The sequence below is a fragment of the Nomascus leucogenys genome, chromosome 13, assembly GCF_006542625.1.
Source record: "Nomascus leucogenys isolate Asia chromosome 13, Asia_NLE_v1, whole genome shotgun sequence".
NCBI classification, from domain to species: Eukaryota; Metazoa; Chordata; class Mammalia; order Primates; family Hylobatidae; genus Nomascus; species Nomascus leucogenys.
Window position 1 is genome coordinate 18,079,821 of NC_044393.1, and position 26,664 is coordinate 18,106,484.

General features: G+C 53.2%; 1 protein-coding gene and 1 pseudogene across 8 annotated transcripts; both read left to right on the forward strand.

Moving 5' to 3' along the window:
• Nucleotides 1-4,309, forward strand: LOC100597916 (annotated as a pseudogene).
• ZNF335 (zinc finger protein 335) lies at nt 3,863-26,553 on the forward strand. Of its 8 annotated transcripts, XM_030825613.1 has the most exons (28): nt 3,863-3,949; nt 4,612-4,862; nt 6,409-6,649; nt 7,739-7,816; nt 8,074-8,382; nt 8,482-8,622; nt 10,347-10,493; nt 12,100-12,352; nt 12,440-12,617; nt 13,892-14,004; nt 15,209-15,227; nt 15,361-15,477; nt 15,568-15,644; nt 15,725-15,885; nt 16,661-16,893; nt 18,167-18,260; nt 18,415-18,509; nt 21,239-21,498; nt 22,476-22,587; nt 22,664-23,038; nt 24,606-24,748; nt 24,828-24,982; nt 25,132-25,235; nt 25,324-25,401; nt 25,635-25,718; nt 25,805-25,870; nt 25,954-26,035; nt 26,125-26,553. In XM_030825613.1, exons 2-28 carry the CDS (start codon nt 4,662-4,664, stop codon nt 26,250-26,252), a joined length of 4,044 nt encoding a protein of 1,347 aa, XP_030681473.1. In that variant the 5' UTR covers nt 3,863-3,949; nt 4,612-4,661; the 3' UTR covers nt 26,253-26,553. The 8 variants fall into 8 exon arrangements, with proteins under 8 accessions (XP_030681473.1, XP_030681474.1, XP_030681476.1 ...); XM_030825614.1 differs by lacking the exon at nt 3,863-3,949 and having other exon boundaries at nt 4,199-4,862; XM_030825616.1 differs by lacking the exon at nt 3,863-3,949 and having other exon boundaries at nt 4,199-4,862; nt 26,128-26,553.
• Nucleotides 26,554-26,664: the final 111 nt, after the last annotated feature.

Below are 26,664 nucleotides of genomic sequence, written 5' to 3' on the forward strand. Positions count from 1 at the left end.
ATGAGCTCCCAGATTCATCAGAATTATTCCACCGAGGTGGAGGCAGCCGTGAACCACCTGGTCAATTTGCACCTGCAGGCCTCCTCATCTGCCTCTCTGGGCTTCTACTTACACTGCGACGATGTGGCTCTGGAGGGCGTGGGTCACTTCTTCCACAAATTGGCTGAGGAGAAGCGCAAGGGTGCCTTAAAGATGCAAAACCAGTATGGCGGCTCCACTCTCTTCCAGGACATCCAGAAACTGGCCCAAATTGAATTAGGTAAGACCCTAGACACGGCTGGACGTGGTGGCTCATGCCTGTAATCCCAGCACTTTGGGAAGCCAAGGCTGGTGGATCAATTGAGGTCAGGAGTTCAAGACCAGTCTGGCCAATGTGGTGAAATCGTATCTCTACTAATAATACAAAAAAAATTAGCCAGGTGTGGTGGTGCACGCCTGTAGTCCCAGCTACTCAGGAGGCTGAGGTGGATTGCTTGAACCTGGGAGGCAGATGTTGCAGTGAGCTGAGATCACACCACTGCACTCCAGCCTGGGTGACAAAAATAAAAATAAATAAATAAATAAATAAACCCTGAATGCCACGGAAGCCGCTATGGCCCTGGAGAAAAATCTGAACCAGCCCCCTTTTGGATCTTCAAGCCCTGGGTTCTGCCCGCGCAGACCTCCATCTCTGTGACTTCCTGGAGAGTCACTTCTTAGATGAGGAAGTGAAACTCATGAAGATGGGCGACCACTTGACCAACCTTCCCAGGGTGGCCGGCCCCCAGGCTGGCCTGGATGAGGTTCTCTTGGAAAGGCTCACCCACCCTCAAGCACGACTGGGAACCTTAAGGGCCCCTCCCAACGTATCAGGGCTTCTGCCTAAGCCTCTCCCTCCAGCCACTAGGCAGCTTTTTAATTACCCTGGAGCCTTCTTCCAAGCCTTGGACCAAATGGAAATAAAGCTCTGTGGAAGCAAAAAAAAAAAAAAAAAAAAAAAAAAAACATGACTCAGAAAGCACACACACTGCTTGGCATCTTCCCTCCTCTTTCCCTCTTGGCTCTTCTACATTTTTCTCAATGGTCCACTTTAATGTCCTCTGACCCAGAGCCCCTTCACTGCCTCCGTAAGTCTCTCTAAGCTGGGGCCATGGAGTTCGAGACCAGCCTGGGCAAAATAGCTAGTCCCCATCTCTATAAACAATTTTTTAAAAGATAAAACAAATTTTAAAGAGAAAACAAAAAAATAAAGCTGAGACCAGAACTAGACTGCGCTCTCTGGAGGAACAAACCCTGGATTCACAGGCAGAATACAAGGATTTGCCTGCTTGTCTTTGTGATGGAAGGGTTCTGATATGTTGTTTCCAAGGAGCCGAGAACTTGGGCTGTTAGCTTTCCCCCTCTGGGCCTTGGGCTCCTCTTCGGTTTCATGATGAGGCTGTTTCATCTGTACCATGACATTCTGCAATCTTGTGACGCTGTGGCAAAGGCTAAGATTAGGATTGAGTCTTTTTTTTTATTTTTAATAGACAGGGTCTCACTCTCTCACCCAAGCCAGAGTGCAGTGGCGCACTCATAGTTCACTGCAGACTCTACCTCCTAGGAGGCTTCAGTCTCAGTGGGGAAGGGAATGAGGGTACTGTGGGGCTACTTCGGAGTACCCCAACCTTGGGAGAGGTGACTTGGTCAGATTAGGATGCACCCTACTACCCTACTGGCATGGGGGGCAGATGCCTCTGTACGGCTGAGGAATGGGGTCCACATGGGAAAACTGCCTGGACATAGTAAAACCAACATGTCATCATGCCAGTGCTGACCTAGCTCTTCAGAGCTGCTCTGGGGCCTGGTCCTACTGGTTGCAAGGGACAGGGGATGAGGGTCCTAACCTATCCAGAGGCCTCCTGTTCCATTCCCTCAACCCAAAAGGGAAACCTAGGAAAGAAAACTTTACCTAAGAAAAGGACCAGATAAATCCCCTCATACACAAGTGCACACAAGTAACAGCTCAAAGCACCCTTTGTCCTTTTTATTTTTATTTATTTATTTATTTTTTGAAACGGAGTTTCTCTCTTGTCGCAATGTCACAATCTCGGCAACCTCCGCCTCTTGGGTTCAAGCGATTCTCCTGCAGCCTCTCGAGTAGCTGGGACTACAGGCACGCGCCACCACGCCCAGTGAAATTTTGTATTTTTAGTAGAGACAGAGTTTCACCATGTTGGCCAGGCTGGTCTCAAACTCCTGACCTCAAGTGATCCACGGCCTCAGCCTCCCAAAGTGCTGGCATTACAGGTGTGACCCGCCGAGCCCGGCCCCTTTCTCCTTTTTAATAGGTCTTCTCCTTAGGAGTTTTTGTTTGTTTGTTTGTTTGTTTGAGACAGAGTTTCTGCTGTTGTTCCCCAGGCTGGAAGGCAATGGCGTGATCTCAGCTCACCGAAACCTCCACCTCCCGGGTTCAAGCGATTGTACTGGCTCAGTCTCCTGAATAGCTGGGATTATGGCATGCGCCACCACGCCCAGCTAATTTTGTATTTTTCGTACAGTTGGGGTTTCTCCATGTTGATCAGGCTGGTCTCAAACTCCCAACCCCAGGTGATCTGCCCGCCTCAGCCTCCCAAAGTGCTGAGATTACAGGTGTGAGCCACCGCGCCCAGCCTGCTTAGGAGTTTTTTTGAGATTTTTTCCCCCAAAATTTGTATCTTTCAATTAAGGAAAATAGCCTATGGAACTACAGAGACTTAGGGACAAAAACCAGAGCGCCTTATTCCCTCTTCCACTGCAAACTGCTAAAAAAGTCTTAAAACAGAAGGTGACATTTCAGGCATTCCGGAGGAAGGACATACCTTAAGGGCAGCTGACTTTTAATTAAAATTTTTTTCTTTCTCCACTTTTAAAGGATAGGTAGTTGACTTGTATTTATTTATTTTTTGAAACAGGGTCTCGCTCTGTCGCCCAGGAAGAAGTGCAGTGGTGTGATCACGGCTCGCTGCAGCCTCAACCTCCCAGATTGAAGTGATCCTCCCACCTCAGCCTCCCGAGCAACTGCGACTATAGGTACGCGCCACCATGCCTGGCTAATTTTTTTTTTTTTTTTGTAGAGATGGGGTCTCGCTTTTTTGCCCAGGCTGGTTTGGAACTCCTGGGATCAAGCGATTCTCCCGCCTTGGCGTCCCAAAGTGTTGGAATTACAGGCGTGAGCCACAGCGCCCGGCCTCAGCTCTATTAATGTTAACAAATATGTATACAAACCTAAGGGACAAGCATTAACTTACTTCCATTTCCCCGACCCCTGCCATCCGTACTTGGCTCCTGAGTCCCCTTATTGGATGTGATTTTGGACCAGCCCTTCCCATACCCAGACCTCAGTTTCCCTATCTGTACAATAATTATACATTCCCTTCCCAACAAAACATATCAAACCTAACGGGCAGAGCTCGATTGGGTTCCAGCAGCGCGCTAAGTAATAAGTAATGAGTCAGGTAAAATGACTGACAACATAAATCCCTCTTTGGCCAAGCCAAAGTCGCCCGCGGCCACACGCTCTTCCGGGCTGTTGTAGGAGGGGCGCGGCCAACGCACCGGGAGCCACGCCCCCCACTGGGAGCCACGCCCCAAGAGAGCGGGGCGGCATTCGCCGCGCCCAACCCTGCGGCCCAGGGAAGGGACCCAGAATGACGTCACAACCACTACCTACGTAACACTCCGCCAAGAGATAAAGTAGTCCCAAACCCATAGAGGGCCCAGTGCCAAATACTGGGCGACGTATAAAATCCCAGAGTCTGCTCAGACCCGATTATGGTTTTGAGGCCTCGGAGCCGCCTTCCGGAACACTGAAAATGTGTCTTTCCCGCGGCCAGCGGGGGAAGTAGTTCCGGCCTACAATAGGCCGATGGGTTCCTCCGCAGCGGAGGAAAGAGGATGGCGACCTCGTCGATGCCGGAGTCAGAGAGGAACGTGGCTACGAAAGCCTCGGGTGAGCTTCGGGTAGAGTCAGGCGGCCCCACCGTACCTTAACGTGGAGTGAGGTCACACTGCGGGGATACCCGGAGGCGAGGTCCCGGGCCGGCGGGGCTGTCCGAACAGGGCCCCGGGGTCCCAGGCCCTTTAGTCGCTCTCGCACTTGCCTGAGCGGAAACCTGGCGCCACCACAAGATGGCGTCGGGCCTGGAGCACAGGCAGCGCCGGGGACAGCCCCAAGTCGCCAGGCCCCGAGACCGTTGCTGTCAGCCCCCTCCGCAGGGGAACCGCGGGGGAGCGAACCACTGACCCAGGGGGCCAGCGGGCTGTACCACCGACCCTGCAACCCGGGGGGACGCGGGGGCCGACGGGCTGAACCACTGAGCCCGGATGGGGCTCACAGAGCGGAACGCTCCACGAGAATCGTGGGGGCGAGGGAAAGGGTCAAGATTACCAGCCATTGACCACCCTCCCGAGAAGGGCCTTAGCCTGGGAAGCACAGCTTCTCCGTCAAGTTTTTCCCGAGCTCCCCTCGCAATACACCAGGAAGCCCCGCCCTGTCGGAGACTCAGTCTTCGCATCAGCAAAATGGGCGCAGGGGTGCAGATGGGTGGGCCGTGGTTGCCGGGGCTGGGGAGATGGCCCACTTGTTCCAGCCACGGTCACCTCTCTTCGCAGAGTAAAGTCCCCAGACCCTACGCGCCGCTGTCAGACAGTCCGCCGATCCGATGGAGGAGAACGAGGTGGAGAGCAGCAGCGACGCGGCCCCTGGGCCTGGCCGGCCCGAGGAGCCCTCTGAGAGCGGCCTGGGTGTGGGCACCTCGGAAGCCGTGTCCGCCGACAGCAGCGACGCTGCGGCCGCCCCGGGGCAGGCAGAGGCCGATGACTCTGGTGTGGGGCAAAGCTCGGATCGCGGCAGCCGCTCTCAGGTATGGACCGGGCTGGACGGCGTGGGTGGAGGCAAGGACCGCGAGCAGCAGTGCCTGACAGCCAAGAGGAAACAGTCAGCAAGGCTTGTTTGTAGCTAATACTTGGTGTTTCTGGTTTACTGTGAACCAGGCACCAAACCAAGCCCCTAAAATGGATTTCCTCATTTAAGCTTCATACCTTCTAAGACACATACCATTTTTTCCCACATCTTATAGAAAAGGATGCCGAGGTACAGAGTGCAGACAGAGCCAGGATTCAAATCTAGGCTGTGGTCTTAGCTACTATACCACCCACAGTCCTCACACTTTGAGAGGCAGATGTCTAGGCCAGGAGTGGTAGCTCATCGCCTGTAATCCCAGCACTTTGGAAGGCTGAGGTGGGAGGATCACTTGAGCCCAGGAGTTGGAGCCCAGCTTGGGCAACATAGCGAGACCTCATCTCTTAAAAAAAAAAAAAAAAAGGCAGGTGTCCTGGGTTAAGACTGGGTCCTGCCTCCAGTTTACTGGGAGGCCTCTTTGAGCCTCAGTATCCCGGCTAAAGTAAAGCAGAAATACTTGCTTTCAAGGGTGCTTGATTGTGAGCTCCCACCAGACATCCTGTTGCAAACATTTTGTAAACCATCTCCTCCTGGCTGTGCCGCTTCCTAGCCGTGTGATCTTGAGCAAGCTCCCCAATATCTAGCTCTGTTTCCTCGTCTGTAAAGTGGGAATGGTAAATATACCTGCCTCATAGAGTTTTTGTGAGGATGAAATGAATTAACATATGCAAAGCTAATAATTAAAATAGTGCTCAGCACATTGCAAGCACTCAATAAGTATTAGCCATTCTTATATGCAAGATAATGATCATATTCAGTATATCATGTGATAGAAGTACACAGCAGTGGTCATCGCTTTGGGGTCCTGGGGTTTCATTAGTTCAGCAGAGATGAGGGCCTACCATGTGCTCAGCATGTGCTGGGCCCTGGAGATATAGCAGGGGAAAAGACAAGTTTGATCCAGGCCCTTGTGGAGGGCACAGTCTGGCATGGAGGCTGTTAAAAGGCACAATGAACCCCACAGTGGTGTGGTGCTGGAAACACAGGCAGCTGCAGCACTGAGGATGAAGAAGTCCTGACCTGGCCTCAAAGTCAGCATTGACTTCCTAGAAGAGGTACCAGCTAAATGGTGGTGAGAAGGCTGGGTAAGATTTAGCCATAGGGTGATGCTGGGAAGAGTTTCAGGCAGAGGGAATGGTTTATGCAAAAGCCCAGTGAAAATAGCTCCCCCTGGCTGTGGCTTAGGAGTCCCTTCCCTTATTTTGGGGTATCCCCTGATGAGATCCAGGGACCCTGTGACTTTTTCCTGGGGGACTCTGTGACTGGAGGGCCTCTCTCACTGGAGGGCTTCTCTCACTGGTCCTCCGTGGGGCTGAGGGCATGAGTGACCTCAGTCACTGACCATGTCCTTGGGCCTGAGAGCTCTGTCTAGCAAGTGGGAGCTGGCAGGCTTCCCTGCCCCATACCCAGCTGCTAAACTTCTTCCCTCCCTGTTTCATGCCCCTCAGGAGGAGGTATCCGAGAGCAGCTCGAGCGCAGACCCCCTGCCTAATGGCTACCTCCCTGATTCATCGTCTGTGTCCCATGGGCCAGTGGCAGGGGTAACAGGCGGTCCTCCAGCACTTGTGCACTCTAGTGCACTCCCAGACCCCAACATGCTGGTGTCCGACTGCACAGCTTCCTCCTCGGACCTGGGCTCAGCCATCGACAAGATCATCGAGTCCACCATCGGGCCCGACCTCATCCAGAGTGAGTCAGGCAGAGGAGCCCCACAGGGGTTTCCCTGCAGTGTCCTGCAGCCAGCTGTGCCCACCCTAGCTGCGTGAACTCAGGCAGATTACTTTCCCATGCGGAATGTGCAGAGTGGGAACAGTCACCCCTGTCTCATGGCGGTAAATGAGGATTTAATGAGACAACACGGTAAAGTTCTCAGCATAGCGCCTGGCATATGACAGACTCTCAATAAATAATATAAACTGTTATTGCTTACCTTGTGCCCGGGACTGTTCTAAACTTTACATACAGTAGCTCATTTAATCCTCCCAATAACCCCAAAAGGTAGAGGATGTTATGTTCACAGTCCAGATGAAAAATATGAGGCACCAAGGACATACATAACTTACCCACTGTCACCAGCAAGCAGTGTGCGGTGTCGGGCCATGAGCTCAGACAGTCTGACTCCGGAGCTGTGTCACCCAGGCTGGAGTGTAGTGGTGCAATCACAGTGCACTGTAACCCCAGATTCTTGGGCTCAAGGGATTCTCTGCCTCAGCCTCCAGGGTAGCTGGGATTACAGGTGCACACCACCTTTTTGCTGGGTTGGCCAGGCTATTCTTGAACTCATGGGTTCAAGCAGTTCTCCTGCCTCATCCTCCCAAAGTATTGGGATTACAGGCATGAGCCGTGACACATGGTGCTGTACCCACTTTTTGTTAATGATATTTATAGAGTCTATAGCACCTCAAAAAGTCCTGGGATAGTCTGGGAAGCCAACCCTAAGAAAGTGGTACAGGAGCTGGTCCTTTACTTTGAGAAGTTTGGAGAGGAAGGAGGACTTTCCAGGTTTGGTGGTCAAAGCCTGGGCAGCTGATGTAGCTGTGGCATCTTGTGTGAGTGTAGGCCAGCTGCTGAGTCAGCATGTCACACTAGACCTCCAGACAGCCCTGCCAAGGGAGTCAACTGAGGCTCAGGGGCGACACAGCTGGTTTGCAGTCACACATGGGAGCCAGAATTAGTGTGGACCAGCCCTGCTCACAGGCCAAAGTGGGGCCCATGGGGGTGGGTCTGTTGCTGGGAACCCCTCCCCAGGAGGTGTGACCCTTCCCCATCTCTGCCCAGGCTGCATCACTGTGACCAGTGCCGAGGATGGTGGGGCCGAGACCACACGGTACCTGATCCTGCAGGGCCCAGATGATGGTAAGACCCCAGGCGCCAGAATCAGGGAGGCCTGCAGTGGGCAGGGGGATAGGTGAGGACAGGCTCTGCCGTGGATTCCCTCTGTGGCCCTGGCAGGGTATCCACTGCTCTGGGTCTCAGTTTTCCTACTGACAAGGTGGCCTCTGGTGGGGAATTTGGTTCTGCACTCCCTGGGCCTGCCTGGGAGAGGTAGGTACAGCTCATGGCCAGTGCTGCCCTCCATTTAACCGCCGTCCAATTGCCTCACCCACCCCTAGGAGCCCCCATGACATCACCAATGTCCAGTTCCACCTTGGCCCACAGCCTAGCAGCCATTGAGGCCCTGGCAGATGGCCCCACATCCACATCCACATGCCTGGAGCCACCTGAGGAGGAGGCACAGGGTGGGCCCAGCTCCCCGGTGCAGCTGCCCCCAGCCTCCGGTGCCGAAGAACCGGACCTGCAGAGCCTGGAGGCCATGATGGAGGTGGTGGTGGTGCAGCAGTTCAAATGCAAGATGTGCCAGTACCGGAGCAGCACCAAGGCCACACTGCTGCGCCACATGCGGGAGCGCCACTTCCGTCCAGGTGCGTCAGTAGCAGCCTACCTGCTTGGACTGCATGGGTAGGAGTTGGGTGCTGGGAGCCAGACATGGCAAACTTGTCTTACCCTCCCCCCACCTCCAGTAGCAGCAGCCGCAGCAGCAGCTGGTAAAAAAGGACGTCTACGGAAGTGGAGCACCTCCACCAAGACCCAAGAGGAAGAGGGACCAGAGGAGGAGGACGATGACGACATTGTAGACGCTGGAGCCATTGATGACCTGGAGGGTAGGCCACCATGGTTTCTAGGCCTGCCATCCCTACGCCCATCTAGACATACTCACTGAGCTTTCACTTGGAGGGCCAGTAAAGAGGAATTGGCACAGACACATCCACAGGTCCCTCCAGTATAAGACACAGGAGGTCGTGCTCTGGGACCAGGACCTTTGTGTGCAGTTGTGCAGGCTGCACACTGGAAAAGAGCACAGGGGGCCCTGTTCACACTTGCCCCACAGAAATAGAATACAAGTAAAGGTGCGAGAGAAGGTCCTCGCCCTGTTGCTCAGACTGGAGTGTAGCTTCATGATCATTGCCCACTGTTACCTTGAATTCCTGAGTTCAAGCTATCTTCCCATCTCAGCCTCCCGAGTAGCTAGGGCTACAGGTGCCTGCCAGCATGCCTGGCTAATTTTTTAATTTTTGTAGAAACGGGGTCTCCCAGCCTCGACAACATGGCGAAACCCCATCTCTATGAAAAATACAAAAATTAGCCTGTTGTGGTATGTGTCTGTAGTCTCAGCTACTTGGGAGGATCGCTTGAGCCCAGAAGGTCAAGGCTGCGGTGAACTGTAATTGTGCCACTGCACTCCAGCCTGGGCGACAGAGTGAGACCCTGTCTCAAAAAAAAAAAAGAAATGCCGAGGGTGGTGGCTCACACCTGTAATCCCAGCACTTTGGGAGGCTGAGGCAGGCGGATCACTTGAGGTCAGGAGTTCAAGACCAGCCTAGCCAACATGGTGAAACCCCGTCTCTACTAAAAATACAAAAAATTAGCTGGGCATGGTAGTGGGCACCTGTAATCCCAGCTACTTGGGAAGCCGAGGCAGGAGAATCGCTTGAACCTGGGAGGTAGAGGTTGCAGTGAGTTGAGAGTGCGCCACTGTACTCCAGCCTGGGTAACAGAGCAAGACTCTGTCTCGGGAAAAAAAAAAAAAAAAAAACAGAAAGAAAGAAAAAGAAACAGAGTCTTGCTGAGTTGCCCAGGCTGGTCTCAAACTCCTGTCCTCAAACAATCCTCCCACCTCAGCCTTCCAAAGCACTGGGATTACAGGTGTCAGCTGCCGTGCCTGGCCCTAAAATATTTCAGTATGCAGTGATTATAACAATTAGTGGTGAGTTTTTTCTGGGCACAGTGGCTCATGCAGGTAATCTCAGCACTTTGGGAGGCCAAGGCGGACGGATCACGAGGTCAGGAGATCGAGAACATCCTGGCTAACATGGTGAAACCCTGTCTCTACTAAAAATACAAAAAAAAAAAAAAAAAAAATTATTGGTGAGTTTTTTGATACCAATTTTTTGAAATTCATTATTTTATACTTAATCATATCTCAGTTTGGACTAGGCATATTTCAAGGGCTCAATAGCTACATATGGCTGGTGGCAGCTGTTTTGGATAGGGCAGCCGTAGAGTTTGTGGACTTCAGTGTTTATTTAAACTTTTTTCTAACTGGCTGTACAGTGTCTGGAGGAAGGGGTGCCTTTTCCCTATTCACATGAAGATGCTTTATGAGCTAGTGGTAGGTGCCAGGAAGGGTAGAGAAAGAACTTCAGGGCTCAGGGCAGGAACGCCAACCAAGTCAGCCAGAGGAGACCAGGAGGGCTTTCTGGAGGAGGCATCGCTGTGGGCTTGGAGGAGGAGTGTGCAGGGATGGGGAAGTGAGCTGGGCAAGGGGTCAGGGCTGAAAGGGCAGGTCCTGCCACTCACTGTTCACCAACTTTACTGTCCCCCACAGAGGATAGCGACTATAATCCAGCTGAGGATGAGCCCCGAGGCCGGCAGCTTCGGCTCCAGCGCCCCACCCCCAGTACCCCAAGGCCTCGAAGGAGACCTGGCCGGCCCCGGAAGCTGCCCCGCCTGGAGATCTCAGACCTCCCAGATGGTGAGGCTCGGTCTTGGGAGGGGCTCGTGTGGGTGGGTCAGGAGTGGCCTCACTCCCTGCTTGTCTCTGTGGAGTTCTGGGGACCGAGTGTGCGCCCTGCAGGGCAGCTGTCTCAAACTGGGTCACCTGCAGGCCTCCTGGGAAAGGGGAAAGCCCTCAAAGACTCAAGCTCAAGAAACCCTGACTCAGGAAACTCTCAGCTTTATGGAAATGCCTTTCACCACAGTTTGTCATAGCAAAAGAGAAATTTGGGTCTTTATCACTGAATGCGTGAGATAAGTTTTAAATATTACTGAAATGAGAAGAGAGGAATAAGTCTGAGGCCTGGGACTATCAGAGGAGCCCTGGTTCAGAGCATTACTGGCTGGGGACAGGAAGGACCCAGCCGTGGTCTGAGCACCAGCTCTACCGCCTGCAGTCTGTGTGACTTGGAGCTTAAATCTCCAGTCCCTTTATTTATGCATGGAGGTTATAGCAGCATGCCTTTTAGGATTGCTTAAGGGTAAAATACACATGAAGAGTACAGTGACAGCTGTTTATGGTTGGAGAATTGTTGTATTATTATTATTATTATTTTGAGACGGAGTTTCACTCTTGCCCAGGCTGGAGTGCAGTGTCATGATCTTGGCTCACTGCAACCCCCGCCTCCCAGGTTCAAGCAATTCTCGTGCCTCAGCCTCCTGACTAGCTGGGATTACAGGCACCCACCACCACACCAGCAAATTTTTTAGTAGAGACCGGTTTCACCATGTTGGCCAGGCTGGTCTCAAACTCATGACCTCAGGTGATCCGCCCACCTCAGCCTCCCAAAGGGCTGGGATTACAGTGTGAACCGCTGCACCTGGCCTATTGTATTCTTTAGCCTCTATTTCATAAAGGCCTTTTTACCGAGGCATATAGTATGGAAAGTTACACATATTCTGCCCAGGTCAATGAGTTTTCACAAGGTGCACACACCTGTGTAAGCAAGCACATGTATAACCCAATCAAGAAACAGAACATTACCTGCGTTGTCTGTATTGTTAATTTTTCTAGTACATATTTAATATTTAAATACTGTCGATGTTTTTGAAGAGGTAACAGATTTAGATCGTCCAAACTTCAAATGGTTTGCAAGCATGGAAGTCACATCTGCCTCCTTCCCTCCCATCAGCTCTCCAGCTGCCTGACCTCCCTAGGGAATGCCAGTGTTAAAGCACTGCTATTGCTTCCCAAGCCTTAGAATGTTCTGTGAAGTCACCAAAGCTGCCATTCTGGCCTCCCTTGGATAAATGGGGCAAATGAGACTCCGGGAGAGGAATGACTTTGTCTGTGGGTGCACAGCATGTCAGTGACAGAGCCGTGCCTGGAACCCAGGTCTCCTGACTGGGAGGTCCCAGCTCTTGCCATTGCTCTAATCTAGGCCAGATCCTACTGTGCTGACAGAATGTCGGCTGTTGGGCTGTAGTATCCACGCTGCCCTCTAACCACAGGCTGTCTGTGTCACGCGACTCGATGCACCCATCAGTGGTCTGTGATGAGTGGGTGGGAGGATATTTTGGCTGGCCTCTGGCCCACTTGTCTACGTCTGTCCTGGTGTGCTTGTGACCTGGCATGTCCATGGCAGGTGTTGAAGGAGAGCCTCTAGTGAGTTCCCAGAGTGGACAGAGCCCTCCAGAGCCACAGGATCCCGAGGCTCCCAGCTCCTCAGGCCCAGGACACCTGGTGGCCATGGGCAAGGTGAGCAGGACCCCTGTGGAAGCTGGTGTGAGCCAGTCAGATGCAGAGAACGCAGCCCCCTCCTGCCCGGATGAGCATGACACTCCGCCCCGGCGCCGAGGTCGACCTTCCAGGCGCTTCCTAGGCAAGAAATACCGCAAGTATGTGGAGCAGAGGTGAGGGCGGGGCAGGCATGTGGTTAAACCACCAACCCCACCAGACCTTTCCCCCACACTCTCATCCTGCAGGTACTATTACAAGTCGCCCAAACCGCTTTTGAGGCCCTTCCTGTGCCGCATCTGTGGTTCTCGCTTTCTGTCCCACGAGGACCTGCGCTTCCACGTCAACTCCCATGAGGCTGGCGATCCCCAGCTCTTCAAGTGCCTGCAGTGCAGCTATCGTTCCCGCCGCTGGTCCTCGCTCAAGGTGTGCGAGCCAAAGAGGCTTGGGGCTCATGGGAGGGTGAAGAAGGCAAGCAGAGGCCAGCTGGTGCCACTGAGGGAGAATGGAGTCACAGAGCATTCTGGGTCACGCTCTCCTGCTGCTCTTCAGGGCACGTGTCTGGCTCACTGGCGGATCGAAGAACGCTCAGCTCCTCAGAGCCTGTGGGAATGTAGGGAGGGGCTGGGAAGGGCTGCCACAGGCGGTTTTGCAGGCGGCACAGTGCACGGCGGCAGCATATCTTCGCCACCACAGATGCCGTAAAACTGTTTTCATCTGATTCCATGTGTTAGAAAGATTTCCAGCAGATGGCAGTCATGTGTCTTAAGAAAAGGGTTCCTTTTAGGCCAGGTGCAGTGGCTCACTCCTGTAATCCCAGCACTTTGGGAGGCTGAGGCAGGTGGATCACCTGAGGTCAGGAGTTTGAGACCAGCCTGGCCAACATGGAGAAACCCCGTCTCTACTAAAAATACAAAATTAGCTGGGCATGGTGGTGCATGCCTGTAATCCCAACTACTCGGGATGCTGAGGCAGGAGAATCGCTTGAACCTGGAAGGCGGAGGTTGCAGTGAGCCGAGATCGCACCACTGCACTCCAGCCTGGGCAACAAGAGCGAAACTCCATCTCAAAAAAAAAAAAAAACGGTTCCTTTTTCTCCTTAACCCAAGCTACCATGTGGCCTGCAGCAGCCCTGAGCCTTTTATGCAGTAACTGGATAATTAAATCCTTATTGCAGCCCAGTGAGGTCGTAGGTGTCCATAGTTCCATTTTACTGACCCCCAGGAAACTGGCTCAGCCTGGCCAATGTGCAAGTTGGCAGCTGTGGGAGAGGGTACTTTCAGGCATGGTGGTCAGAGCAAGCCCCTGTGCTCTGTGCACGCTGTGCTGTGGGCTGTTCTCTGGGTTCTGCAGAGAGGATGTCCTGCGACGCAGTAGGAGAGGTGGAGGCTATGGCGCCATGCTGCCTGGCTTCAGCTCCAAGCTTTGCCATCACAAGGTCCCTCCACCCTGAGACTCAGGTTCCTCCTCTGTCAAGTTGTGAGCCAGCACAGAGCCTGGCACAGAGTGGGTGCTCTTGCTGGGGACAGTCCCCAGGCCTTCCTAGGCTTTGACCCTTGCATCGTGGTGTGTTGTCTACACGCCTGTGTTCTGTGAGCTGCTCCTGCAGCAACGCTAAGGCTGTGGCCACAGGCGTGGTGGGGATGGGGATGGGAGAGGAGGCCAAGCCCCAGCCCACCATCCTTTTGTCTGTCGCCCAGGAGCACATGTTCAACCACGTGGGCAGCAAGCCCTACAAGTGTGACGAGTGCAGCTACACCAGTGTCTACCGGAAGGATGTCATTCGGCACGCTGCTGTGCACAGCCGGGACCGGTCAGTGTGGGAGTGGGAGGGACCCGGGCAAGAGAGGCCAGGTTGGGCAGGGAAGTGGAGGCCTGGGATAAGTGGTTCCCACTTACCGTGCTCCTGCTCTCAGCCAGCCCCATCTGCTGCACACTACAGGCGTGAGCAGAAAGGCAGTTCACCCTAGTTCATTTGGCTTAGAACAGGACAGTACCAGGACCTTGAGGTCCCCAGCTCAGCCTCTTAACCTCTTGTGAGCTTTAGTTTCTCATCAAATGGGGACAATTGTTGAGGGGGGGATTGAAGGAAATTGTGTACCTGAAGGAATTCAGTAAATGTTCCAAGATCTTCCGGACTCCAGATCCTACTCATCTCTCACAGGGCTGAGAGTGCACCTGAGACACAGAAACACAAGTTGTTAGGCGCCTAGTGATTGCTCACAGGATTGTAATTCGATCCTGAGCTTCAGGAAGGAGTTCGCTTCATGAGAGGTGGTGTGTGAGCAGAGGTTGGAGACAGATCCCCTGGGGCAGTAGCTCCAGCTGTGTGTGTGGAAAAGCCAGCCCAAGATGCGTTAAGATTTCTTTTTTTTAAATGAAAAAAAAAAAAAAAAAAAAAAAAAAAGGTTCTGTGGCCAAGTAAGATTAGTGTAGGTTCACCAGCTTGCAGAGCTGTTCAACACCTCTTTCCTGCAGGATTTCTTAGAGCTTTTATTGACTGATTGACAGAGTCTCACTCTGTCACCCAGTCTGGAGTGGAATGGCACAATTACAGCTCACTGCAGCCTCAACCTCCCAGGCTTAAGCGATCTTCCTGCTTCAGCCTTCCGAGTAGCTGGGACTACAGGTGCTAACCACCACACCCGGCTAACTTTTTATTATTTACTAATATTTTTTTGTAGAGACAATGTCTTGCTATGTTGCCCAGGCTGGTCTCAAACTCCTGGCCTCAGCTGATCCTTAGAGCTTTTAACATGCAAATAACATTTTGTGATTGATAGAAAGAATGTACCATTTCACAAATATATTTGAGTGCAGAATATGTTATTTACAGCGTGCCCCTTAGCATTTTCCCCAGCGAACTCCAGCTGGGGAAGTACTGTTCTAAGAGAAAGGGGCCTTGGCAGGGAGTAGGCTCAGAGCTGAGGCTGGGTCTGTTCAGCGTGAGAGGGTCTAGAGTGGGCTTGGGGAAGCTCTGGTCTAACTCCTCGGCCTTTTCCCCCTGTTCCCCCCAGGAAGAAGAGGCCAGATCCGGTGAGTCTGGGGTGCTGGCCTGGGAAGGGAGCCTGCCCGGGGGTTGTTTATGGGGGGGTGGGGACAAGAGGGGAGGTTTTATCCTCTCTCTTCCACTTCTTTCTCCATCTGGCCCCTTCTTATGCCTTCCTAGACTCCAAAGCTGAGCTCTTTCCCCTGCCCTGTGTGTGGCCGTGTGTACCCCATGCAGAAAAGACTCACGCAGCACATGAAGACGCACAGCACTGAGAAGCCCCACATGTGTGACAAGGTGGGTGAGAGCCAGGGCTGGGGCTGAGAGGAGGGCCATCCCTGGGTAATGGAGGGTGATCACCATCTCACTGCTCTCCACCCCTCACAGTGTGGAAAGTCCTTTAAGAAGCGCTACACTTTCAAAATGCACCTGCTCACGCACATCCAGGCTGTTGCCAACCGCAGGTACATCCCCTTGGAGGCCCCTGGGGACGAGAGCAGTCCCCAGCTCATCACTGAGCTTCCCTCCCTCAAACCGCCTCCAGGTTCAAGTGTGAGTTCTGCGAGTTCGTTTGTGAAGACAAGAAGGTACTGCTGAACCACCAATTGTCCCACGTCAGTGACAAGCCCTTCAAATGCAGCTTTTGTCCCTACCGCACCTTCCGAGAGGACTTCCTGCTGTCCCATGTGGCTGTCAAGCACACAGGTCAGGCTGGACACACCCCAGCCCCACTCACCAGCCCTCAGTTCCCTGTACCCCTGATCAGAGGCTTAGCTCCCATCCTCTTCCTTCGCCCTCGGTAGCCCCAGCCACAGAACAGCCCAAGTCCTTCAAGTGTAAAGAGAATTTCCCATGGGCGTATTCACCCTAACCTGAGCCCGGGTTCCTGCTTGACCGGTTGTTCTCTGTGTGGCTCTGGGCCGGTCGCTTGCCCTCTCCGAGCCTTTCATATTTATGAAATGGGGGGATCAGAAGTGCCTGCCATATGGCTATGATGAAAGTAAGTTCCATTTGTTCCTTGAGCCCTGTGTGTGCTGGCCCTGGGGCTGGAGAGGAGGCTCTTCCAGGCCCTGCCTTGGCAGATGAAGCTGCAGAAGCAATGCCATTGGCTTGGCCCACAGAAGCTGCACTGCAAACATTGTTTCTTTGGTGCCTAGCTCCCTGGTCAGCACACTAGGGGCGATTAGAGAAAAGGAGCCAGGGGTTCCCTTAGCCAGAGTCCTGTGATGACCCACAGGAGCTTGTAGTCACATGACTTTGCAAATAGGCACACACAGGAAGGCTCTTGAGTGCAGAGGGCGGCCCTGATTCATTTCTGTCCTGGGCCACCAGAATGGACAGCGGCATGTGTTTGCCTACATATGGGAATGAATCGCTGGAAGTGAGTCAGTTGGAGAGATCCTTAGGGTCAAGAAAGGATTCCTGGAGGGGGTAGGTTAGGGATGGGCAGACTTAAGCATGCCCCAACATGTGCCTCCAGGGGCCAAGCCCTTCGCCTGTGAGTACTGCCACTTCAGCACACGGCACAAGAAGAACCTACGCCTGCACGTACGGTGCCGACACGCAAGCAGCTTCGAGGAATGGGGGAGGCGCCACCCTGAGGAGCCCCCCTCTCGCCGTCGCCCCTTCTTCTCTCTGCAGCAGATTGAGGAGCTGAAGCAGCAGCACAGTGCGGCCCCTGGACCACCTCCCAGCTCCCCAGGACCTCCTGAGGTAAGGTCAGGGCATGGGTCAAGATGACAGAGTGAGGCCGCTTCTCCCAACCCCAGCATCATTTGCACATTGAGGTGCAACAAAATAATCCCTGCCTCTTGAGACTGTGGTAAAGACTCACTGAGTCACACATATGCCAGCTCTAAGCTTAGAGTAAGGGTGGCTTTCTAGTGCTGGTAATAGAGAATGGAAATACCAGTAACTTAACTGTGATCATAGTTTTTATTCTCTCTTACACAAGAATTCCACAGGTCAGCAGTCTAGGGCTGGTGTGGTGATTATACAGTCATAAGGGAATAAGCTCTCAGTATCTTTGCCCAGTCATCTTAGGCATATGACTTTCATCTTTGTAGTTGCCTCATGGTCCAGTATAGCTGCAGGAGCACCAGCCTTCCCAGCCACATCCCAGGCAGGAAGCAGGAGGAAGGGATCGGGGAGAGGCAAAAAGGATACCTACCATCTATCCGTCATTCCTCATGAACTTCACCTGAAGATCATTGCTTAGTCATGTGGCCACACTTTACCTAGCTTCAAGGGAGGCTGAGAAATGTCTTGGAGCTGGGTACATTGCCACCCTGGTGAAAATCAGAGTTCTGTTAGCAAGAAAGAAGAGGAGGATGGACTCAGGATAGGTAGCTAGCAGTCTCTGCCATGTGAGCTGACACAGTATCCCCAGAAAGATGGACCACATGACATGCTGGTAGATCACAGGCCCTGGAATCACACAGTCATGGGTTCAAGCCCTCACCCTACTATGTATTAGGAGTGGGATTCTTGGCCAGCCACTTCACCTCTCTGAGCCTTAGTGGGTTCATCTGTAGCACTGAACTGGTATATTTTGAAAACTGGTTATGGGCTGGGCGTGGTGGCCCATGCCTGTAATCCCAGCACTTTGGGAGACCGAGGTGGGTGGATCACTTGAAGTCAGGAGTTTGAAACCAGCCGACCAACATGGAGAAACCCCGTCTCTACTAAAAATATAAAAATTAGCTGGGTGTGGTGGCGGGCACTTGTAATCCCAGCTATTCAGGCGGCTGAAACACAAGAATCACTTGAACCCAGGGGCAGAGGTTGTAGTGAGCCTAGATTGAGCCATTGTACTCCAGCCTGCATGACAGAGAGACTCCATCTCAAAAAAAAAAAAAAGAAAAGTGGTTATGAAGATGAAACAAGCCAACAGATGTAAAATGTCTGGCAGATCAGAGGCGCTTGGCAAATGGCACTTGAATCTGGGCCGGCCCCTCTCAGGCGTGGCCATATCTCCACCCCATAGATACCCCCAGAGGCGACACCTTTCCATTCATCTGAGGCTCCCTCACTGCTCTGTCCTGACACCCTGGGCGGTGCCACCATCATCTACCAGCAAGGTGAGCTCTGTGGGAGGATAGGAGCTCATGGAGGGTAGGAGCTCTGAGTGGGGCAGGGGCAGGTCGTGCTGGTGGGGGCTGGAAGATGGGGAGGGGGTGGTATTGGGTGCCAGTTTTCTAGCACTTTGTCAGGCTTAGGTCCCACCCCACTCAGGAGCTGAGGAGTCGACAGCGATGGCCACGCAGACAGCCTTGGATCTTCTGCTGAACATGAGTGCTCAGCGGGAACTGGGGGGCACAGCCCTGCAGGTGAGCTGCCTGGGAACCTGCTCCCCTTCCCAGCTATCGCAGGGACCCAGCCCTGCACTGGACAGTGGGACTAGAGGACAACAGTGTATCAGAGCTTTTGCCCTCGGGAGCTCCCAGGTAGTGGAGGAGACACCACTCAGAAGTCTGGTGAGCAAACACAGAGAGGAACAGGCTTTGCCACGGAGGCCGCAGGGTATCCTGTCCATTCTCCAGAATCACTGGTGACCTCTGCCAGGTGGAGCAGTACACACTGCCCCTGTGGCATCTGGGGCCCTGTTCTTGTTTTGTCTTCCTCCCACCTCTGCAGCCACCATGTGCCTGTGTGTGCCCCCACAGGGGTCTGAACTAGCTTTTCCATCCACAAGAGCGCCCTCATTCCGGGATACCTACAACCTGCAGACCGCAGGGCTTCCTCTAGATCAGACCACTCTCTCGAGTTCCAGGGGTCTTGGTTCATGTACCTCCCCGAAGTTCGACACGTTTGCCCCTCCCTGCCCTCCCCCTTCACATCTGGCCTGGTCTCCAAGGCAGAGGGAAGTTTATTAGGCCTTCCTGTTTCCCAGCCTCACGAGAAGATGGAGAGTGTGTTTTTAAGATGATGAATTCCAGAAATCATAATAGTTTAGTTCATGGCAGTTAGGGGTGTATAGAAGTTTTACATTTTTAGATAGGAAAACTTATCAGTCTTTTATAGTTTTCCCTTTGGTATCATCCCTAGAAAGACTTCTCCCAACTTGTATCCCAAGGTTATATAAACATTCATTTATATTTTTTTCTTAGGGTTTTATTTTTTACACTTAAATCTTACTCCACCTGGAATTTATTTCTGGTGTATACAGAAAGGGATCGATTTTTTTTTCCAGAAGTCATCCGATGTGGTATCTTCCCCTGTGGTTTAAAGTGTCCTCCTTCTCATATACTAGATTCCCAAATATGTAGGAGTCTGTTTCTAGACTTGAGTTCTGTTCTATTGATTTGTCTCCTGTTCCCATGCCAGTCTTATGTGGCAGAGTTTCACCTATTTAGGGATAGGGTTTCACCATATTGGCCAGGCTAGTTTAGAACTCCTGACCTCAAGTGATCCACCTGCCTGGGCCTCCCAAAGTGCCAGGATTACAGGCGTGAGCCACCGTGCCTAGCCAACATTTTTGTAGTATTATTAAAAAGCCTCCTACAAGAATAATTAGTGGGTCAGAAGGTATGGTGTGAAGCCTTGTAAAAAGATATGCCAGGATACATGGCCACCAGTAGGGTATATTTTCCTGCATTCATGCCAATACACTTGAGTATTATCAGTCTTTATCAATCTTTTTTTTTGAGACAGAGTCTCGCTGTGTTGCCCAAGCTGGAGTGCAGTGGCGCGATCTTGGCTAACTGCAACCTCCACCTCCCAGGTTCATGCCATTCTCCTGCCTCAGCCTCCCAAGTAGCTGGGACTACAGACACCCACGACCACAACTGGCTTCTTTATTTCTTTATTTATTTTTAGTAGGGATGGGGTTTCACCGTGTTAGGCAGGATGGTCTCGATTTCCTGACCTCATGATCTGCGCGCCTCGGCCTTCCACAGTGCTGGAATTACAGGCGTGAGCCACCACGCCCGGCCTCAGTCGTTACAAATCTTTACCAATCTCACACTTGTAATCCCAGCACTTTGGGAGGCTGAGGCAGGAGAATTGCTTGAGTCCTAGGAATTTGAGACCAGCCTGGACAACATGGTGAAACCCTATCTCTTAAAAAAAAAAAAAATTAGCCGGGTGTGGCAGTGCATGCCTGTAGTACCACCTACTTGAGAGGCTGAGGTGGGAGGATCGCTTGAGCCCAGGAGGTTGAGGCTGCAGTGAGCTGTAATCATACCACTGCACTCCAGCCTGAGAATACCCAGTCTCAAAAAAAAAAAAAAAAGTAATTGTGTGACCGTAAATGAGGTTGAACTTCTCTCTGTATGTTCAGAGACCATTTTATTCCTTTTCTAAAGTACCTGTTTGTGTCCTGTATCTGTTTTTCTATTGTTAGCTTTTAGTTGTTGCTTTGCAGGAGCTCCATATATGAGGGAAGTCCACTTTTTATGACTTGTTAAATATCCCCCAACCCCAATTTCTTTGTTCTTTGGCTTCATTTTATGGTTTTGTTCTAGGTTTTATCTTTCTCTGTCATGATTAGAAAAATCTCCCCGCCCCAATTCTAAAATACTTACCTACATTTTATTTTAGTATATTTAGAGTTTTATTTATTACATTTTAATCTTTAAACCATTTGAAGCCAACTCTGGAATAAGATGTACGCTGGAGCTTGTTTTCTAAGTGATTTGTCAGTTGTCCCCAGTATTTCTTGACTGCAGCACTGTTGGCATGTTGAGGCAGATACTATTGTGTGGTGGGGCGGTCCTGTGCATTATCGGGTGTTCAGCAGCATCCCTGGCCTCTCCCCACTACATGCCAGTACCATCCCCCTCCTGCTGTGGTAAGAAATGTCTCCAGACATGGCCAAATGTTTGTGGGGGGCACAACTGCTCTGCCCTATTCCTGTTGGCCTATTTCCAGTTGCTGAGTGGGATTTGGAAAGCCAAGAGTATATTTTAGAAAGAACTTGGGTTATTCAAATGAGTGGGCAGCACTGGTCTGACTAGAGTGTGTGGGTGCATCTGGGACACTGAGATGGGAGAGGCGTCTTGCATACCCGCTCCTCTGCCACAGATGCCTCCCATCCTGTGCCCTGGTGCCGTTGCAGGTGGCCGTGGTGAAGTCGGAGGACATGGAAGCAGGGTTAGCATCCTCTGGTGGGCAGCCCTCCCCTGAAGGTGCCACTCCACAGGTGGTCACCCTCCACGTGGCAGAGCCGGGGGGCACTGCAGCAGCCGAGAGCCAGCTAGGCCCTCCTGACCTACCACAGATCACCCTGGCACCTGGCCCATTTGGTGGGACTGGCTACAGTGTCATCACAGCACCCCCTATGGAGGAGGGGACATCAGCTCCTGGCACACCTTACAGGTGAGACCTGCTGCCTTCAAGGCCCCTTTCAGCTTTTTGTAGGTGTGGTCGGTCAGTCCGATTTGGGCCCCACCCAAGCCTAGTTGGCAGGAGGCAAAAATTCCAATACACATGAAGTAATTGGTGGTGGAGTCTACCCTTCTCAGGAGGTCAAGAGCTACCATTTTTTAGCCACTTAGATATTCCAAGCACTTGGCACTCATGATGGGACCTAAGCCATTCCCACGAGACCCAGATTTCCCTTGTTTTACAAATGAGGAAATGGGCCAGGGAGGTTAAGTGACCAGCCTGAAACCACACACGCAGTAGGTGAGATTTGAACCCTGGTCTCTTTGGTTCCCATGCCCAAGTGCTCTTCTTGGGTGATCCCAGTGTTCTCCAGTTCTGACATTCCGAGCAAGCTCAGGCCTCTTTACCAACCATTGAAGCCTGGCATCTGCACTTGGCTTCCCTACAATGAATGAGCTTGGGCAGGCATGTTTATGTTTACCAAACTCTTAGGCCATCTGAGGAAGCCCTGAATCCAAGTGCCAAATTGTTCAGCTGGGCTGGGAGTCAGGATCCCTGGGCCCATGCCCTTGGCCAGCACCTGGGCGGCCAGTCTCAGCATTTGCTCTCTGCTCTTAGGCAGCAGGTCCTTGTTAGCCCTGCCTCCTCCACTAGCTCCTGGTGGTGGATTCACTGTTTGCTACTGGCTGGGTTGGACCCCTCTGCCTCCCTGCGTGCCCCCCACCTTGCCATGTTTACCAAGGACAGGGATTACCAGTTTTTGAGAAGGACCTATGCTTGAGTTGTAATCATTTATAAGAGAGATAGTAGAGGGTCATTTGGTAACAGGGCAGAGCCACAGTTGAACCCTGGGCCCTTCTGACTTGAGTCTATGTGGTGACAGTCACTCCTCAGTTGATGCCTGTTGCTTGGGGAAGGGGGCTCCTGTGGCCCTCCATCTTCTCCTAGAACCTTCTCCGTGCCCACAGCGAGGAGCCCCCAGGAGAGGCAGCCCAGGCTGTGGTTGTGAGTGACACCCTAAAAGAAGCTGGCACCCACTACATCATGGCTACTGATGGTACCCAGTTGCACCACATTGAGGTGAGGCTTGGGGATGCCAACCACTCCCCCACCTCCCTCCCCTTCTCAGCACCTCATGCTCCCCGTCTCTCCACAGCTCACTGCAGATGGCTCCATCTCCTTCCCAAGTCCAGATGCTCTGGCCTCTGGTGCCAAATGGCCCCTGCTGCAGTGTGGGGGGCTGCCCAGAGACGGCCCTGAGCCCCCATCTCCAGCCAAGACCCACCGCGTAGGGGACTCCCAGAGCTCTGCCTCTCCACCTCCTGCAACCAGCAAAGCCCTGGGCCTGGCAGTGCCCCCGTCACCACCATCTGCAGCCACTGCTGCCTCAAAGAAGTTTTCCTGCAAGATCTGTGCCGAGGCCTTCCCTGGCCGAGCTGAGATGGAGAGTCACAAGCGGGCCCACGCTGGGCCTGGTGCCTTCAAGTGCCCCGACTGCCCCTTCAGTGCCCGCCAGTGGCCCGAGGTCCGGGTAGGTACTGGCCGCTCCTGTGTCTCTGCTGTCATTCACTGGACCACTCGTTTGTATAACAAACCTTTAATGAGTGCCCTTTCAAGCCAGATCCTCTGCTCCCCTCTGAGTGGATGAGATGGGTCAGAGATGACTCCGCAAGGTCCCAGCTCTCAGGAAGTTGGTCTGGTGGGGAGGCAAACCAGACATAATGTGACTAATGCCAGACAGTGTCCCGAGTGTGAACCAAGGGTGCAGGGCAGAGAGCATGTCATTTGAACTTGAGTGTGCTGGGGAAAATGCCACAGAAGGGATGGCCAAGCTGGCAAGCTGGACCTCCAGGAGCAAAGGCACAGAGGTGTGTGACAGAGGCATGGCTAGGGAGACTCGAACGTCTAGAACAGGGATGCCCAATCCCTGAGCCATAGACCGGTAGCCATCCATGGCTTGTTAGGAACCAGGCCACACAGCAGGTGAGTGGCAGGTGGGCAAGCATTACTGCCTGAGCTCCACTTCCTGTCACAGCAGCTGCATTAGTCTCATAGGAGCACAGCCCCATTGTGAACTGTGCATATGAGTGATCTAGGTCACACACTCCTTATAAGAATCTAACTAGTATCTGATGGTCTGAGGTGCAACAACCTCATCCCAAAACTATCACCCTGCACATGCCGTGAAAAAGTTACCTCCCATAAAACCAGTCCCTGGTGCCAAAAAGGTTGGGGACCACTGGTCTAGAATACTGAGGGCACAGAGGTTCGAGGCGGGTGGGGAGCCACCATGGAGAAGGTGAGTGGGCCAGTTCTGGGGCAGGTTCACAGCCCAACCTGGGGCCTCCCTGTTTGCCTGAGGATTTTGTTTTCAGATCCAGTCATGCACTGCATCCTCTCCAGAAGCTGGAGAGGGAAGCAGGGCCTAGAGCCCCACCCTACAGATGCAGAGGCAAAGGCCCTATCAGGCCTCAGCCCTAGAAAATCAGGGCCCGGGCTGGGTGCGGTGTCTCACACCTGTAATCCCAGCACTTTGGGAGGCCGAGGCGGGCGGATCACCTCAGGTTGGGAGCTTGAGACCAGCCTGACCAACGTGGAGAAAACCCATCTCAACTAAAAATACAAAATTAGCCAGGTGTGGTGGCACGTGCCAGTAATCCCTGCGACTTGGGAGGCTGAGGTAGGAGAATCGCTTGAACCCGGGAGACAGAGGTTGCAGTGAGCCGAGATCATGCCATTGCACTCCAGCCTCTGGGCAACAAGAGCAGAACTCTGTCTCAAAAAGAAAAAAAAAAAAAAATCAGGGCCTGATGGGACCTGCACAGGTCCCCTCATCCAACACCTGTGTTACACATGGGTAAAGTGAGATTTTCCAATTGACCTAATGATGGAATCTATGGCCTTTCACTCTTAGGACACAGCAGCACCAGATGTGGATCCGGCTTGGCCTTTCTACCCAGCTTCTTGTTAGTGCACAGGATTTTGGTTTTCCCAGGTCCACTTTGCCTGGTTCCCTGACCAGCTGTCGGCAGGGACCTGGGGATTTGTTGCCATCTGTCCTGACCCAGCCAATGCCCCCAACTCTGCCCTCTCTGCAGGCGCACATGGCACAGCACTCAAGCCTGCGGCCCCACCAGTGTAGCCAGTGCAGCTTTGCCTCCAAGAACAAGAAGGACCTGCGTCGGCACATGCTGACTCACACCAAGGAGAAGCCTTTTGCATGCCACCTCTGTGGGCAGCGGTAAGGCCAGATACTGGTGGGTGGGGACTGCTGGGCATGTATGGTGGAGCTAACCTGAGCCACCTTTCATCCCCCTCAGTTTCAACCGTAACGGGCACCTCAAGTTCCACATCCAGCGGCTGCACAGTCCTGATGGGAGGAAGTCAGGAACCCCTACAGCCCGGGCTCCTACCCAGACCCCAACCCAGACCATCATCCTGAACAGTGATGACGAAACACTGGCCACCCTGCACAGTGAGCTGCCCCTGGGGCCACAGGGTGGGCACCAGGCTAGATCCAGAGACTTGGGCCACTGCCCCAAAAGGCACCTCTGGGCACAGTAGAGGCTGGGGCATTGCAGGTTTTCCTGGACCCCAGGTGAACATCCTCTCCTCTCTGCCCAGCTGCACTCCAGTCCAGTCACGGGGTCCTGGGCCCAGAGCGGCTACAGCAGGCACTGGGCCAGGAACACATCATTGTTGCCCAGGAACAGACAGTGACCAATCAGGTAAGAGTCAGGACTGGGGGCCCTCTGGCCAGTGACAGGCAGGGGTTGGGGTAGAGAAATGAGGCTAGAGCTGGCTTGGTCCTGGCAGGAGGAAGCCACCTACATCCAAGAGATCACCACGGCAGATGGCCAGACCGTACAGCACCTGGTGACCTCCGACAACCAGGTGAGCTGCTAGCTACTGTTGATCCCCTCAGCTGTGACCTCCTACCCTCCCAACCAAAGACCCACCTCGGGGAGGAATGATACTTTCCAAACCACCCCTCCTGGGGTCCATGCTTGCCAACAACTGCATTGTTGCCGATGGCTGTCCCTAGTTTTTCACTCTGCCTTCTTAGCTAAGTTCCTGGTGAGTGGGGCCTCAGCACCTACCTCCTCATCATGCCCGCCCCCCAACAGGTGCAGTATATCATCTCCCAGGATGGTGTCCAGCACCTGCTCCCCCAGGAGTATGTTGTGGTCCCTGAGGGCCATCACATCCAGGTAGGCCAGACCTGGGATGAGGGTGGGGTGTGGTGAAGGGCTGCATGACCTCTTCCTAGGATCACAGCTTGGCTTCCTCTCTGCAGGTACAGGAGGGCCAGATCACACACATCCAGTATGAACAAGGAGCCCCATTCCTTCAGGAGTCCCAGGTAAGGGCCCTGGGGGGACACGGAGACCTGGGGCACAGGCAGCGTTTCTCCAGGCCAGCATCTCATCAGCTTCTCCCCTCCAGATCCAGTATGTGCCTGTGTCCCCAGGCCAGCAGCTTGTCACACAGGCTCAACTTGAGGCTGCAGCACACTCAGCTGTCACAGGTATGGAGCTGGATCCTGAGGAGCACGGGGCTGGGTTTGGACCCAGCTCCTGAGCCTCCAGCTCACCATACTTTCCCCTCCCCTGGCAGCAGTGGCTGATGCTGCCATGGCCCAAGCCCAGGGCTTGTTTGGCACAGAGGAGGCAGTGCCTGAACACATTCAACAGCTGCAGCACCAGGGCATCGAGTACGACGTCATCACCCTGGCCGATGACTGAGCTCCAAGGGCCCAACACAGATCATGGATTCGAGGCCAGCCCTCCTGGGGGTATGGGGGCCACCAGGACTCACCTCCCTCTTCATTTAGGATCTCCAGATACTGGATAGCCAGCATCCTCTCATTCCTAGGGAGCCAGACCTGTGCTGTTGGGGTTAGGGGCAGCCATGGGCCCCAGCCAGGACGTGCTGGGTGCCCTAGCCTGCAGGCAGGCTTTGGGAGAGAAATTTATTTTTGTTTGGGTGGACCCACTGGCCTGTCAGTCTCAATAAAGGGACTGGAGTCCAGTCCTGAACAGCTTACTTTGTCTGCTTGCTGCTGCAGCCTGAACCAGGCCAGGTCTTGTGAGGTGGAGGCTGTCTGGCTCCACAGCGTGACCTGCCCTGCCCTGCCCTGCCCTGCCCTGCCTCTGT

Coding starts and splice junctions, on each gene's coding strand:
- ZNF335 (XM_030825613.1), top strand. CDS start 4,662: ATGGAGGAGAACGAGGTGGAGAGCAGCAGCGACGCGGCCCCTGGGCCT. Junction 6,650..7,738: donor CGGGCCCGACCTCATCCAGA/GTGAGTCAGGCA, acceptor ATCTCTGCCCAG/GCTGCATCACTGTGACCAGT. Junction 25,236..25,323: donor AACAGACAGTGACCAATCAG/GTAAGAGTCAGG, acceptor TGGTCCTGGCAG/GAGGAAGCCACCTACATCCA.